This window comes from Coregonus lavaretus (assembly GCF_964263955.1).
Source record: "Coregonus lavaretus genome assembly, chromosome: 19".
In the NCBI taxonomy this organism is placed as follows: Eukaryota; Metazoa; Chordata; class Actinopteri; order Salmoniformes; family Salmonidae; genus Coregonus; species Coregonus lavaretus.
This window is the reverse complement of record NC_140006.1, coordinates 14,425,469-14,440,754: the sequence shown is the minus strand read 5'-3', so window position 1 is coordinate 14,440,754 and position 15,286 is coordinate 14,425,469. Positions and strand designations below refer to the sequence as shown.

The 15,286-nt window shown below is 42.1% G+C and overlaps 1 protein-coding gene across 1 annotated transcript; it reads left to right on the top strand.

Moving 5' to 3' along the window:
- The first annotated feature begins 3,437 nt into the window (after positions 1 to 3,437).
- On the top strand, positions 3,438 to 14,414 carry dhrs1 (dehydrogenase/reductase (SDR family) member 1). Its single transcript, XM_084183354.1, has 9 exons — positions 3,438 to 3,656; positions 4,266 to 4,412; positions 4,634 to 4,777; positions 4,971 to 5,050; positions 5,264 to 5,396; positions 5,644 to 5,787; positions 12,345 to 12,414; positions 13,006 to 13,086; positions 13,679 to 14,414. The coding sequence occupies exons 2-9, from the start codon at positions 4,269 to 4,271 to the stop codon at positions 13,813 to 13,815; spliced, it is 933 nt and encodes a 310-aa protein (XP_084039480.1). The 5' UTR covers positions 3,438 to 3,656; positions 4,266 to 4,268; the 3' UTR covers positions 13,816 to 14,414.
- The last annotated feature ends 872 nt before the right edge of the window (positions 14,415 to 15,286 follow it).

The window sequence follows — 15,286 nt, the reverse complement described above, 5'->3', positions numbered from 1 at the left end:
TTTCTAAGAGTGTAGGTAATAAGCTGTAGTCAGGTGATCATTACCATGTTATGATGAGGTCTTAACTATGGCCAGTAGGCTACATAATATAACACATAATATAGAGGTCTGAATTATGACCAGCTGGTCAGATAGAGGTCACAATTATGACCAACTGGTTGAATGGCGGTCAGAAAAAGGCGTAAAACATTGTCCTTTTTCAACCAGTTTGCGACTAGAATAAGACATCATAAAAATACGTATTTTCAACCAGTTTTTGCAGAATGGTCATATGGTAGTCAGATTATTTTATTTTTTTACGTCATTTTTCAACCAGTTTGAACCAGAATTAGACGTCATACTGATGTTTTTTCAACCAGGTTTTGCCCACTAGGTATGCAATGAGAGGGCCGAGAGATCAAATTCCCACCCCCCAAAAAATTGTCACATGCGCCGAATACAACAGGTATAGATAGACCTTACCGTGAAATGCTTACTTACAAGCCCTTAACCAACAATGCAATTCAAGAAATAGTTAAGAAAATATTTACTAAATAAACTAAAGTAAAAAATGAAATAAAAAGTAACACAATAATGAGGCTATATACAGGGGGTACCGGTACCGAGTCAATGTGTGGGGGTACAGGTTAGTCGAGGTAATTTGTACATAAGGGTAGGTAGGGGTAAAGTGACTATGCATAGATAATAAACAGCGAGTAAAAGCAGTGTAAAAATAAAGGGGGGGGGTCAATGTAAATAGTCTGGGTCGCTATTTGATTAATTGTTCAGCAGTCTTATGGCTTGGTGGTAGAAGCTGTTAAGGAGCCTTTTGGACCTAGACTTGGCGCTCCGGTACCGCCTGCCGTGCGGTAGCAGAGAGAAGAGTCTATGACTTGGGTGACTGGAATCTTTGACAATTTTTGGGGCCTTCCTCTGACACCGCCTAGTATATAATTTAGGTCCTGGATGGCAGGAAGCCCAGTGATGTACTGGGCCGTACGCACTACCCTCTGTAGCACCTTACCGTTGGATTCCGAGGAGTTGCCATACCAGGCGGTGATGCAACCGGTCAGGATACACTCGATAGTTCAGCTGTAGAACTTTTTGAGGATCTGGGGACCCATGCCATATCTTTTCAGTCTCCTGAGGGTGAAAAGGTGTTGTCGTGCCCTCTTCATGACTGTCTTGGTGTGTTTGGACCATGATAGTTTGTTGGTGATGTGGACACCAAGGAACTTGAAACTCTCGACCCGCTCCACTACAGCCCCTTCGATGTGAATGGGGGCGTGTTCGTCCCCCCTCCTTTTCCTGTAGTCCACGATCAGCTCCATTGTCTTGCTCACGTTGAGGGAGAGGTTGTTGTCCTGGCACCACACTGCCAGGTCTCTGACCTCCTCCCTAAAAGCTGTCTTGTCGGTGATCAGGCCTACCACTTGTGTCGTCAGCAAACGTAATGATGGTGTTGGAGTCGTGCTTGGCCACGCAGTCGTGGGTGAACAGGGAGTACAGGAGGGGACTAAGCATGCACCCCTGAGGGGCCCCCGTGTTGAGGATCAGCGTGGCAGATGTGTTGTTGCCTACCCTTACCACCTGGGGGCGGCCCGTCTGGTAGTCCAGGATCCAGTTGCAGAGGGAGATGTTTAGGCGCAGGGTCCTTAGCTTAGTGATGAGCTTTGTGGGCACTATGGTGTTGAACGCTGAGCTGTAGTCAATGAACAGCATTCTCACATAGGTGTTCCTTTTGTCAAGGTCGGGCAGTGTGGAGTGCGATTGAGATTGCGTCATCTGTGGATCTGTTGGGGCGGTACCCACTGGTACTTCCTGCTTTAGTTTTTGCTTGTAAGCAAGAATCAGGAGGATAGAATTATGGTCAGATTTGTCAAATGGAGGGCGAGGGAGAGCTTTTTATGCGGCTCTATGTGTGGAGTAAAGGTGGTCTAGAGTTATTTTCCCTCTGGTTGCACATGTGACATGCTGGTAGAAATGAGGTAAAACGGATTTGAGTTTGCCTGCATTAAAGTCCCCGGCCTCTAGGAGCGCCGCTTCTGGATGAGCATTTTCTTGTTTGCTTATGGCCTTATACAGCTCGTTGAGTGTGGTATTAGTGCCAGCATCGGTTTGTGGTTAAAAATAGACGGCTATGAAAAATGTAGATGAAAACTCTCTTGGTAGATAGTGTGGTCTACAACTTATCATGAGGTACTCTACCTCAGGTGAGCAATACCTTGAGACTTCCTTAATATTAGACATTGCACACCAGCTGTTATTGACAAATAGACACACACCCCCAACCATCGTCTTACCAGACGTAGCTGTTCTGTCCTGCCGATGCACTGAAAACTCAGCCAACTGTATATTATCCGTCTCATCGTTCAGCCAGGACTCGGTGAAACATAAGATATAACAGTTTTTAATGTCCCGTTGGTAGGATAGTCTCGAACGGAGATCATCCAGTTTATTCTCTAGTGATTGCACGTTGGCCAATAGAACGGATGGTAGAGGCGGGTTACCCACTCGCCGACGAATTCTCACAAGGCACCCTGATCTCCACCCCCTGTATTTCCGTCTTTTCTTCATGCGAATGATGGGGATTTGGGCCTGGTCTCGGAGAAGCAGTATATACTTTGTGTCAGACTCATTAAAGAAAACGTATTCGTCCAGTTCGAGGTGAGTAATCGCTGTTCTGATATCCAGAAGCTATTTTCGGTCATAAGAGACGGCAGCAGCAACATTATGTATAAAACAAGTTACAAACAATGAGAAAAAAACACACAAAATAGTACAGTTGGTCAGGAGCCCTCCAAACGGCAGCCATCCCCTCCAAACGGCGCCATTATTTCTAAGATGAGATGGGTTGATAGATAGGCTTCCTCTATGACTAAGACTCTTACTACGCCTGTAAAATGTTTGAATAACAATCGGCCATAACAATACCTACAGGCATAATAACATAAAATACCAGAGAGCAGCACATTATCTCAATGGTTTGTCTCTGTGGTTAAATCAAAAGCAAAGTACAAACTGATGAGACAACCAACAAAGTCCATTTTACATTCCAACAGACAGACCTTGAGGGCAGGTATAATTTGTTCACAGAACAGGGTGCCAATATTTATGTTTACATTTATCAGACACTCTTACAGTTAGTGAGTGCATACATGTTTTCATACTGGTCCCCCGTGGGAATCGAACCCACAACCCTGGCGTTGCAAGCGCCATGCTCTACCAACTGAGCGACACGGGAATGTTTATGATACTTCCCCTCTACCCCTGGGTGTGTGGTAGGGACAAATTACACAATAGTAGCCTAAGATATAAATATTGACTTGGTTTGACAGGTAACTTGAGTTTCCCACAAAGATCACATTTCCCAAAAACATAAAGACCATCTAACATTTACCATTTACGATTATATTTATGTTTTTGTGAAACTTAGCCCTACCCTTTCTCTTCTTGTCAGTTTGGGTTGGATGCACTTTTGTTGTACAGTACAATGAAATGTAGGTGCTCCTATTATAAACATTATGGTAGTTGAGGCGCGGTTACATAGGCTTATTTCCATATTAGTGCGTATACTTGGACATGTACCCATTCCAACAGTCCAACATATTATCGACTGACGATACAAGAGGAATCTCAAGCAACTGTTTACGCCAACGTTTTGAAACTGATAAGAGGTAAAACAACAATAGTACATAATTATTTTAGGACATGATTGCCAAAGGCTCTTTATCGGTGAAAATACTGCTACGTGTTTTTACATAAAGGGGCGTACTACAACAATAGTACATAATTATTTTAGGACATGATTGCCAAAGGCTCTTTATCGGTGAAAATACTGCTACGTGTTTTTACATAAAGGGTCTGAATGTGGCTTGTGTTACTTCACGTTTGCACTCCGCTCTTGATTTTCCATGTTTAGCAACCGATAACCTTAGTCACGGCGATATGTTAAGCGTGTTTTGGTCTTTCTCGCTCAACCGCTGGTTTACCAAATTATGCTCTTGTCATTATGTAACGTTAAGCGTAACCAAATACGTTATCACACTGAGATGCATAATGGTTATTCGTTAAGGACGTCATTCTTCAACGATACACGATATCGTTGAAGAATGACGTCCTTACCCACGCTACGTTGTCAGGTGGCGCAATCCCCCTATTATTTAACAGTAATTTCCTCCAGTGTAGGCTCAGTCAAGATTAATGTATGCTGTTTGCAAAAGTTTCAAACATCAAAACTTCAATTCAACATCCATTTTCATTTCCTTCACATATTGCCTCATCAGCTGATGGCCCTCTCAGGCTGGGTGTGTTTGGTGACAGGTGCCTCTCGAGGCATTGGAAGGGGCATTGCCCTGCAGCTGTCAGAGGCGGGAGCCACTGTCTACATCACTGGCCGCCAGGAGAAGACCCTGAAGGAAACTGCTGCTCAGGTGAACTGTCATACTTTCATGTGTACTAAATGTCCTTAGCACACATAAAAGCTTAACGGAGGTCCCGTGAGAAAGGTGACAAACAAGGGTGAAATATATTTCCACTGAATACTGTTTTTGGGGGGGCAGAGAGACAATTAGAATACATATTGGCCACTATGTTCTTTGGTCAAAGAGTCTAAGACTAATTAACCACTTTCCTTCTCCAATCTCAATGGCAGGTGAAGGAGAGGGGTGGGAACTGTGTGCCAGTTGTCTGTGATTCTTCAAGTGATGAAGACATAAAATATCTATTTGATCAAATCCAACGTGAGCAGAATGGCAGACTGGACATCCTAGTGAACAACGCCTATGCTGGTGTACAGGTCAGTGACATCGCTGCAGGGAAAACTGTCAATAGACTACATGACAATAAGTTATTGACAGGGTTTGTAAAAACGACATTGGTTGTTTGAAGTGACATTAGCGTATGGAGAGAGTGAATTTCAATCACTTCTCAAAAATGTGTAAAAAGTATTTATGACTGTAATGACGATGAGATTTGTAATGTTATTTCAGGCTATTTTCACTAACATGGGGAAGAAGTTCTGGGAAACAGATCCAACCATATGGGATTCCATAAACAACACTGGCCTTAGGTACTCTCATTTGTTCAGTAAGGTCTTCCTTTGAACCGCACCCTATTGCAGTGTTTCAGTTTCTTGGTTAATAATAAATAATAATTCTGATGGGCATTTAGCTTTCAGCTTCTGGCAGTCCTCCACATTATACTCACAAATCAGTAGCAGATGAGTAGATATCAGTGTGTTGATTATCTGTAAGTATTGACACTTTGCATTTATTTCTGGCAGGGGACACTATTTCTGCTCAGTGTATGCTTCACGGATGATGGTGGCACAGGGCAGGGGCTTGATTGTGGTCATCTCTTCTATGGGAGGGTTGAGGTATCTCTTCAATGTGTCATATGGGGTTGGTAAGGCTGCGGTGAGTTCTGCCATCTCTATGTTCCTAATTGTTAATTATCTGCTCACTTCAATGACATTTCCTATTTTAGTATAAATAACTGTAGTCATCCAAAGTAACATAGCTCTTGAACATATTACTCCCTCTACTACACTATCATCCCTCTTTAAGTTCAAGTTCATGTATTAGAGTTTGGTAAACTTTAAACAAGTGCATTTTATGCTTTATTTTATATCGGCTCTGATACTCTAATCCCTTTCCTCTCCAGTGTGACAGGCTAGCTGCAGACACAGCCGTTGAGCTGAGGAGCAGGGGAGTGGCCTCGATCAGCCTGTGGCCGGGAGCAGTTCAGACAGAGTTGGTGTCTCAACTCATCATTGAGAAGGATGCTCCACCGGGAGTTGATCCTAAGGTAGATGATAAACCATTAGAGTCAGGGCCTAAAATGTTATTTTTGGTCCAACAGCCACTGTAGCAGGTAGATGAAAGAAATCGACCAGCCACTCTGATTTCTTTACCAGGCAAAATATTTTTTCGCCATAATCAAACAACAACAAAAAATAAGACCAACCAGAATATCAAATCAAAATCAGATCAAATCAAATCAAATTGTATTTGTCACATACACGTGTTTAGCAGATGTTATTGCGGGTGTAGCGAAATGCTTGTGCTTCTAGCTCCGACAGTGCAGTAATATCTAACAAGTAATATCTAACAATTTCACAACATATACCAAATACACACAAATCTAGTAAGGAATGGAATTTAAGAATATATACATATGGACAAGCAATGACAGAGCGGCATGCACTAAGATACAGTAGAATATTATAGAATAGAATACAGTATATACATATGAAATGAGTAGTGTATCAGATGAGACAAAATGTTCAGCTGACCCTTTAAGGGTGGGGGTTACCGTTGTTGTGACGTGACTTACTTTAATGTATTACTTATTTATCGAATCACCTAACTATGTTTAATTGTCACTCGATTAAATTAATCATGTAACAATTAACTCATTAGGAATTTGGGGCACCACGGAAGAAGTTGTTTAACGAGTTACCATCTCCCGAATTAAACTCTTAGAAGATATATATGTTATATATCGATAACAGTCACTTATTAAATAATTACCTTTTATCAGTCTCATTCTGAACGTCGCATAATCCTTGAACCTGCAAGAACCCTAACCTGACTCAGTTACACCAGCTCTGTCAGGAGGAATGGGCCAAAATTCACCCAACTTATTGTGGGAAGCTTGTGGAAGGCTACCCGACACGTTTGACCCAAGTTAAACAATTTAAAGGCAATGCTACCAAATACTAATTGAGTGTATGTAAACTTCTGACCCACTGGGAATGTGATGAAAGAAATAAAAGCTGAAATAAATCATTCTCTCAACTATTATTCTGACATTTCACATTCTTAAAATAAAGTGGTGATCATAACTGACCTAAGAAAGGGAATTTTTACTAGGATTAAATGTCAGGAATTGTGAAAAACTGAGTTTAAATGTATTTGGCTAAGGTGTATGTAAACTTCCGACTTCAACTGTACATACCAGCTGCAGACTGAAATGATAAGGTCTAGTGCATTGTCTTCGTCTTCACCTCGTGTAGAGGTTGAGAGTTTCAGAGTTTCTCAATTTCAAACGTGTGGACTAACGTCTCACGTTTTCTGGTCTTCCTAGTCTAACCATTTTGTAACGTGTAGCTTCAGCTTCACGTTTCTTGGTCTTGTAGAGTGTCAACCATTTTAAGCCGTGGGGCTTACTGATCTGGTAGAAATTCAACCATTTGCAACGTTTGGCTCACGCTTCACGTCTGCTGGTCTAAAGGTTGATTTGTTTTTCAAGGCTTTTTATGCACTCGGGGTGAAAGGGGCGTTCCGTCATGTTTGTGCTCATCTAAGAACAAATCAATATGGAAAACGATCATCTCATCTGGAATGCTAAAATCACATTGTTATCTTCACAAAATTATTATTACACTTAATCATTCGTTTTATACAATAAATAGATGCAAACCTCATAACTGGGAAGTGTACCCCCCCCCAGAGATACAGTTATGTTGTTCCACCGTCTTTAATGACATCACAACATAGTAACGAATTTGACATGATTGTTCTTTAAGTCCCCACCAACCATTTCCCACATACTTTTAAGTAGGAATGTTGTTTCATTATCCACTTTTGGATGTTGGAGTTTTGGCGGGAAGACTTCCTTTGTTAACAACGGGGTCCTTTCTCCCAATACTTCATGGCAAGGAAGAGAAAGTCTCTGCAAGGAATTTATGACCGGTCATAAAACTGGCCCCCAGGAAAGGGGGTATTCAAACCTTTGCCTAGCAGGAATCTTTGATCCTCAGCCCATGAGGGCAAGCCATGACACCGTAGTAACGGGGCCACTCAAGTACTGTATGTGTGTGAGAATTGGGATCTGACTAGGGCGTCTCCGCTATCAGTTAAAGCAGCAGAGTTAAACTAACTTTTGAAAAACAACCGAGCTTGTGAACAAAACTATAAAAATAGCCAAGAAACACGACGACAAATCTCACTTTGTAGACTTTCGACTAAATTAGACCAACTTTTATTCCTGTGCGTGATGTAGAAAATTGTCCTTGACCTCAGTAAAACAAAAAGTACTTCCAGTGTTTTTGTAGAACTAAGATAGACTTTATTACATAAGCAATAGAGCCGAGCTGGTCTGCAGAGCAACTCATTTTCCACCTCTCAGTTTATATACAGTTTCATCCTTACTCATTTTACACAAATTTTAGCTTAATCCCTCTCTGTTTAGTTCCACCACCATTGTTTTCACCTTTTGACCGCTCCGCCCACTTCCTTATTTTATAATAGTGGCGCAATCTGACTTATTTTCCTTCTATTCAACCTGTTTTATGAAACAATGGTGGCGGGACCAAGCCCTGTCATATAAAAATAACAGAGCCATTTCCATTTTTCTGTTTTAAACCTTTTAATTGATTTTTAAACCTATTAAACATAGCATGTTCATTTTATGTCCATTTTCTGAGCTTCTGAGCCTTAATCAATAACATAAATTGTAGGTCAATTTCCTGAGCCATTTCCTGGCTCTGTTCCAGGCCCCTATCTTTTGCACCCTGACCGGCCTCTATCTGTTGCACCCTGCCTGACTATGTCACGTCGTGGTTAACTGTGCATTGTAAACTTGTCATGTTGTGATTAACTATGCTCAACTGAAAATGAACTATGCTCAACTGAACAATCTCCAATATGCGCACCGCCTCCAAAAATGAATCTGTCAGCACTTCACTCCTGCCAGGCAGTGTTGCTGCGTGAGGTGGGGTATAGGATCCGTATTTCTTTGTGTGACTAGCAGCTATGAAACAAAACAGCAGAAATACTTTGAAAACAGCTACTGCAGCATATTTCTACTATAAATCGCAACTCGCACGTGCTCATACTTGACTTTTGACTATTTTTATTAGCAAATGTAATGCTCATACTGTAGAGGCCTGAAAATTGACCACCCGCTAACGTGGCTGGTGAAATAGAAATTCTTACCCGCCTATACTTAAATCTACCCGCATTAAATAATGGTGCCGGAGGGGATGGCTGCCGTTTTACGGGCTCCTAACCAACTGTGCTATTTTGTGTGTTTTTTCTCATTGTTTGTAACTTATTTTGTACATAATGTTGCTGCTACCGTCTCTTATGACCGAAAAGAGCTTCTGGATATCAGAACAGCGATTACTCACCTCGAACTGAACAAATAATACTTTTTTAATGAGTCCGACACAAAGGATATACTGCTTCTCCGAGACCAGGCCCAAATCCCCGTTATTCGCATGAAGAAAAGACGGAAATACAGGGGGTGGAGATCGGGGTGCCTTGTGAGAATTTGTCGGCGAGTGGGTAACCCGTCTCTACCATCTGTTCTATCGGCCAACGTGCAATCACTAGAGAATAAACTGGATGATCTCCGTTCGAGACTATTCTACCAACGGGACATTAAAAACTGTAATATCTTATGTTTCACCGAGTCCTGGCTGAACGATGACACGGATAATATACAGTTGGCTGAGTTTTCCGTGCATCGGCAGGACAGAACAGCTACGTCTGGTAAGACAAGGGGTGGGGGTGTGTGTCTATTTGTCAATAACAGCTGGTGTGCAATGTCTAATATTAAGGAAGTCTCAAGGTATTGCTCGCCTGAGGTAGAGTACCTCATGATAAGTTGTAGACCACACTATCTACCAAGAGACTTTTCATCTACATTTTTCATAGCCGTCTATTTACCACCATAAACCGATGCTGGCACTAAGACCACACTCAACGAGCTGTATAAGGCCATAAGCAAACAAGAAAATGCTCATCCAGAAGCGGCGCTCCTAGTGGCAGGAGACTTTAATGCAGGCAAACTCAAATCCGTATTACCTCATTTCTACCAGCATGTCACATGTGCAACCAGAGGGAAAAAAAAACTCTAGACCACCTTTACTCCACACATAGAGACACATAGAAAGCTCTCCCTCGCCCTCCATTTGACAAATCTGACCATAATTCTATCCTCCTGATAGAGGAGTATACCACCTAGTCACCGGCTTCATCAATAAGTGCATCGACGACGTCGTCCCCACAGTGACCGTACGTACATATCCCAACCAGAAGCAATGGATTACAGGCAACATCCACACCGAGCTAAAGGCTAGAGCTGCCGCTTTCAAGGAGCCGGACCCTAATCTGGACGCTTATAAGAAATCCCGCTATGCCCTCAGACGAACCATCAAACAGGCAAAGCGTCAATACAGGACTAAGATTGAATCCTACTACACAGGCTCTGACGCTCGTCCGATGTGGCAGGGCTTGAAAACTATTATGGACTAGAAAGGGGAACTCAGCCGCGAGCTGCTCAGTGACGCGAGCCTACCAGACGAGCTAAATGCCTTTTATGCTCACTTCGAGGCAAGCAACACTGAAGAATGCATGAGAGCACCAGCTGTTTCAGACGACTGTGTGATCACGCTCTCCATAGCCGATGTGAGCAAGACCTTTAAACAGGTCAACATTCACAAGGCCGCGGGGCCAGACGGATTACCAGGACGTGTACTCAAAGCATGCACGGACCAACTGGCATATGTCTTCACTGACATTTTCAACGTCTCCCTGACCGAGTCTGTAATAACTACATGTTTCAAGCAGACCACCATAGTCCCTGTGCCAAAGAAAGCGAAGGAAACCTGCCTAAATGACTACGGCCCCGTAGCACTCACGTCAGTAGCCATGAAGTGCTTTGAAAGGCTGGTCATGGCTCACATCAACACCATCATCCCGGAAACACTAGACCCACTCCAATTCGCATACCGCCTCAACAGATCCACAGATGACGCAATCTCAATCGCACTCCACACTGCCCTTTCCCACCTGGACAAAAGGAACACCTATGTGAGAATGTTGTTCATTGACTACAGCTCAGTGTTTAACACCATAGTGCCCACAAAGCTCATCACTAAGCTAAGGACACTCGGACTAAACACTTCCATCTGCAACTGGATTCTGGACTTCCTGAAGGTCCGCCCCCAGGTGGTAAGGGTAGGCAACCACATCTGCCACGCTGATCCTCAACACTGGGGCCCCTCGGGTGCGTGCTTAGTCCCCTCCTGTACTCCCTGTTCACCCACGACTGCGTGGCCAAGCACGACTCCAATACCATCATTGAGTTTGCTGACGACACAACAGTGGTAGGCCTGATCACTGACAACGATTAGACAGCCTATAGGGAGGAGGTCAGAGACCTGGCAGTGTGGTGCCAGGACAACAACCTCTCCCACAGTGTGAGCAAGACAAAGGAGCTGATCGTGGACTACAGGAAAAGGAGGGCCGAACAGGCCCCCATTAACATCGACGAGGCTGTAGTGGAGCAGGTCGAGAGTTTGAAGTTCCTTGGTGTCCACATCACCAACGAACTACCATGGTCCAAACACACCAAGACAACAGCTTTTCCCACTCAGGAGACTGAAAATATTTGGCATGGGTCCCCAGATCCTCAAAATGTTATACAGCTGCACTATTGAGAGCCTCCTGACCGGTTGCATCACCGCCTGGTATGGTAACTGCTCGGCATCCGACCGTAAGGCGCTACAGAGGGTGCGTACGGCCCAGTACATCACTGAGGCCAAGCTTCCTGCCATCCAGGACCTATATACTAGGCGGTGTCAGAGGAAGGCCCAAAAAATTGTCAAAGACTCCAGTCACTCAAGTCATAGACTGTTTTCTCTGCTACCGCACAGCTTCTACCCCCTTAACAGCTTGTACATGTAGGTAGGGGTAAAGTGACTATGCATAGATAATAAACAGCGAGTAGCAGCAGTGTAAAAAAAATAAAAAGGGGGGGGGGGGGGGGCAATGTACATTTTTGTTTTGTTTGTTTTTACACTGCTGCTACTTGCTGTTTATTATCTGTGCATAGTCACTTTACCCCTACCTACATGTACAAACTACCTCGACTAACCTGTACCCCCGCACATTGACTCGGTACCGGTACCACCTGTATATAGCCCCGTTATTGTTATTTTATTGTGTTACTTTTCATTTAATTTTTAACTTTAGTTTATTTGGTCAATATTTTCTTAACTCTATTTCTTGAACTGCATTATTGGTTAAGGGCTTGTAAGTAAGCATTTCACGGTAAGGTCTACACCTGTTGTATTCGGCGCATGTGACAAATAACATTTGATATGATTTGATTTGGCAGGTGGCGGGTGTTAATTTTATGCCCTGATTAGAATATTGCCATTCAATATGGGTGGCATGTTGGGGTTTGACTGATGCAGTTTTTTCTACAAGTTCAGTAAACCGAAAATAAGGCTGTGCGGCCTGTGCCCAAGATATTTTGCTGAATTATAATTTTTCATAGGCTTTACAATTTCTTATTCTCTCACTGTGTAGTGAGTTTGTTGAAATTACATAACTCCCTGTTTCTCTCAGTTCAGAGACGTCTTTGCCAATGGAGAAACCACAGAGCTGAGTGGGAAGTGCATTGTTGAGCTGGCGAAAGGTACATTATGCTACAGCATGTACATGGTCATGCACCATTATATTTCTACAGTTGATAATAAAACCACATTTGAAGTTTTTTTATTAAAATGGTTAAAAAAAATAAAGAAAAGTAGCTTCTAAACAAAATACAATTTCTCAAGCAAGAATTTAGCTATGACTGTCTGGGAGTGGTCTGAGAGAGGGGCCTAATTGGATGAGCCTAATGGGAGGGATGTGTAACCTGAAAACTAGCTGTTATTGGCAGAGAGGAGGGCAAACTCTCTTTGTTATTGGTCTATTAACTTACACTGGGCGGTCCAAAAACCCCACCCAGCTTAACAAGCTGAAATTTCAGGCTGGGTTTTCATACAGTTCTTACACTAAAAGTGCATTATCATAATTTTCACAATGTTACAGTATTATTCCAATATATAGAACACAAGAAAATCAAATTTTTAACTGCACTGCCCCTTTAACAACAAAACAGACTGACTATCCTTTGAAGATGACATTGTTTTAGATCTGGGCTTTCGCCCTTACTATTTCGATTTGCAGATGAGTTTTTCCAAAGTTTTTAATTTGTATTTTGCGTTCTGTTTCTGATTTTAAGATAAAAACCTGATGTCGCTGTCAGGAAAAGTGTTGATGACCTGTGACCTGGCTAGGCGCTACGGGATACAAGATGTTGACGGTAAAATATCACTCATTTTAGTTAAGTGAACGGTGTTCATGCACATTTCCAATAGGCTAAATATGAAGGGTAGGCTGTTATTTGAATGCTGGTGACATGATGATCAGTGCTTGGCTGCCAATTATCAAATACAATGATCCTGCTCTTAAGCCATAGGCCATCATATAACCCCCTGCCCACTTAATCAGCAAACTCTTGTCTAGAGAGCATGCGCCAAAACCAGATTGGGCAAGTTTGCTATTTATTGCAACAGTTTTTGTAACAAAACCATCAGTAGAGTTGAAAATGCGATGGAAACCCATTTAACTTGTCTTTTATTCAGTACATTGGAACTTATGTGCACTACGTCATCACGCACAGCCTTTTATCAGCAACAAGTCAGTTTGATGGAAACACCTCTAGTGGGAGAATGCGCATATATTTTACAATATTCGCATGAAAATCTGTCGCCAATAGGATGGAAACCTAGCTATTGTAGTATTTTTTTTTGGGAGATAATCTATTTCCATGCAGAACTGTACATAGGCCTACACACCTTGCTCTCTGTCTTAATCTTTTAACTACTCCCTCTTTTTTTTTTTTTTTTTTTTAGGCCGCAGTGTGACTGACTACACCTCCCTTAAATTCCTCCTGACCCAGGTCCCATATCTTTCCTGGCTCTCCGTGATGGTACCCTCATTCTTCCGGGTTCCTCGGTTTGTTCTTACCCTCACTAACGGACGTTTCTGAGCCACCCCAAACTCCTCTGTGACACATGGATTACTGCAGTGTCAGTAATGTATATTAAATGGTATTCCTATACATAGAATACTAAATCATTTATCATTCTGTGTTCATATGCCTATGAAGGATCTGCACCAGTGTACTGAGTGTACAGTATTATGAGTATTACAAGAGTTTATAAGCTTGTATGTAATTAAACTTGCCTATTGCCTCTGACATACATAAATTGGGAAAACCCCATACAGTACATGTCAAAACCAATGAGGGGAATGGTATCAAATACATCAAACACATGGTTTCCATCTGTTTGATGCCATTCCATTTTCTCCGTTCCAGCCATTATTATGAGCTGTCCTCCCCTCAGCAGTCAAAACAAAAGGACTGATACCTTTCTTTTACAAAATGCAATTTTTGATGTGATCAAAATGAAGGTATACTGAATAAAAAAAGTGAAGGAAGGTGTAATGATTATAACGGAATATTGAATATTTCATTGTATGAAGAGAAATGCCAGCTATGATGTTTAGCTGCATTTGAAAACACTAAGCAAATGTGAATGTGTTTTGTAATACTGATAAATAAATACAATTCTCTACATTCCTATACCAACTTGGTACTAATTTGTTGTGTCTGTGAAGCAGGCTATGGATTACTTTTCACTCATCCAACAAACTGGGGCCATACCTGCGAACATTAGAAACAGTTTATCTGTCTCAAAATGCGCATCAGCCAATTTAAATCATTGATTTACTTGAACGTGATAGAAGGTTACATTGTAGCTGGTCCCATCAGATCAACTGGACAGATCAAATATGGTGGATAAATAAGATAGTTTACTCAGGCTGTTTACAATTGAAAAAAATGGTCAGGGTCCTGTCTGTAATTTAGTGGGCGTTTCCTCTCGGATCTCGCGTGAACATGCTTTTCCCGCGTGAGTTCACGGTTCCACCGTAATATCTAGCATGCTGCTTTGGTTGTCACCAATGATGTGTATAAACCGTGGATGACAGACATGGGGCACTGTATTAAAGCCACCGCACAGCCATTTTGGTACTCCTCAATTGTATATATATATTTTTTTTTTTGGGGGGGGGGGGGGGTGCTATAGAAATGCATTTATTAATGTCTACATTCGTTTTTGACACATGTATTCTATTACAGACACCTTAATGCATACTTTTTAATTATATGAGCTAAACATAAAAATAAAACAAATATTAAAACATTTTCCTTAAAAGTATAATTTTTTGAGAGTACTAATGTTACTGTCCCCACTACAACAACAACAATACTTAAATGCATGTAATTTTGTCCTTGAAACATTTAATTGAAATACTGTAGAATTCCATTCATTCTTACGGAGGACTGCTCCTACTAGGGAGTGCCAAAATGGCCGACCGGTGGCTTCAAAGCCTCTCAATGGCCAATACATAGCCTCAGCAATCCTGGGTTTATATATGTCATTGGTCGTCACTAG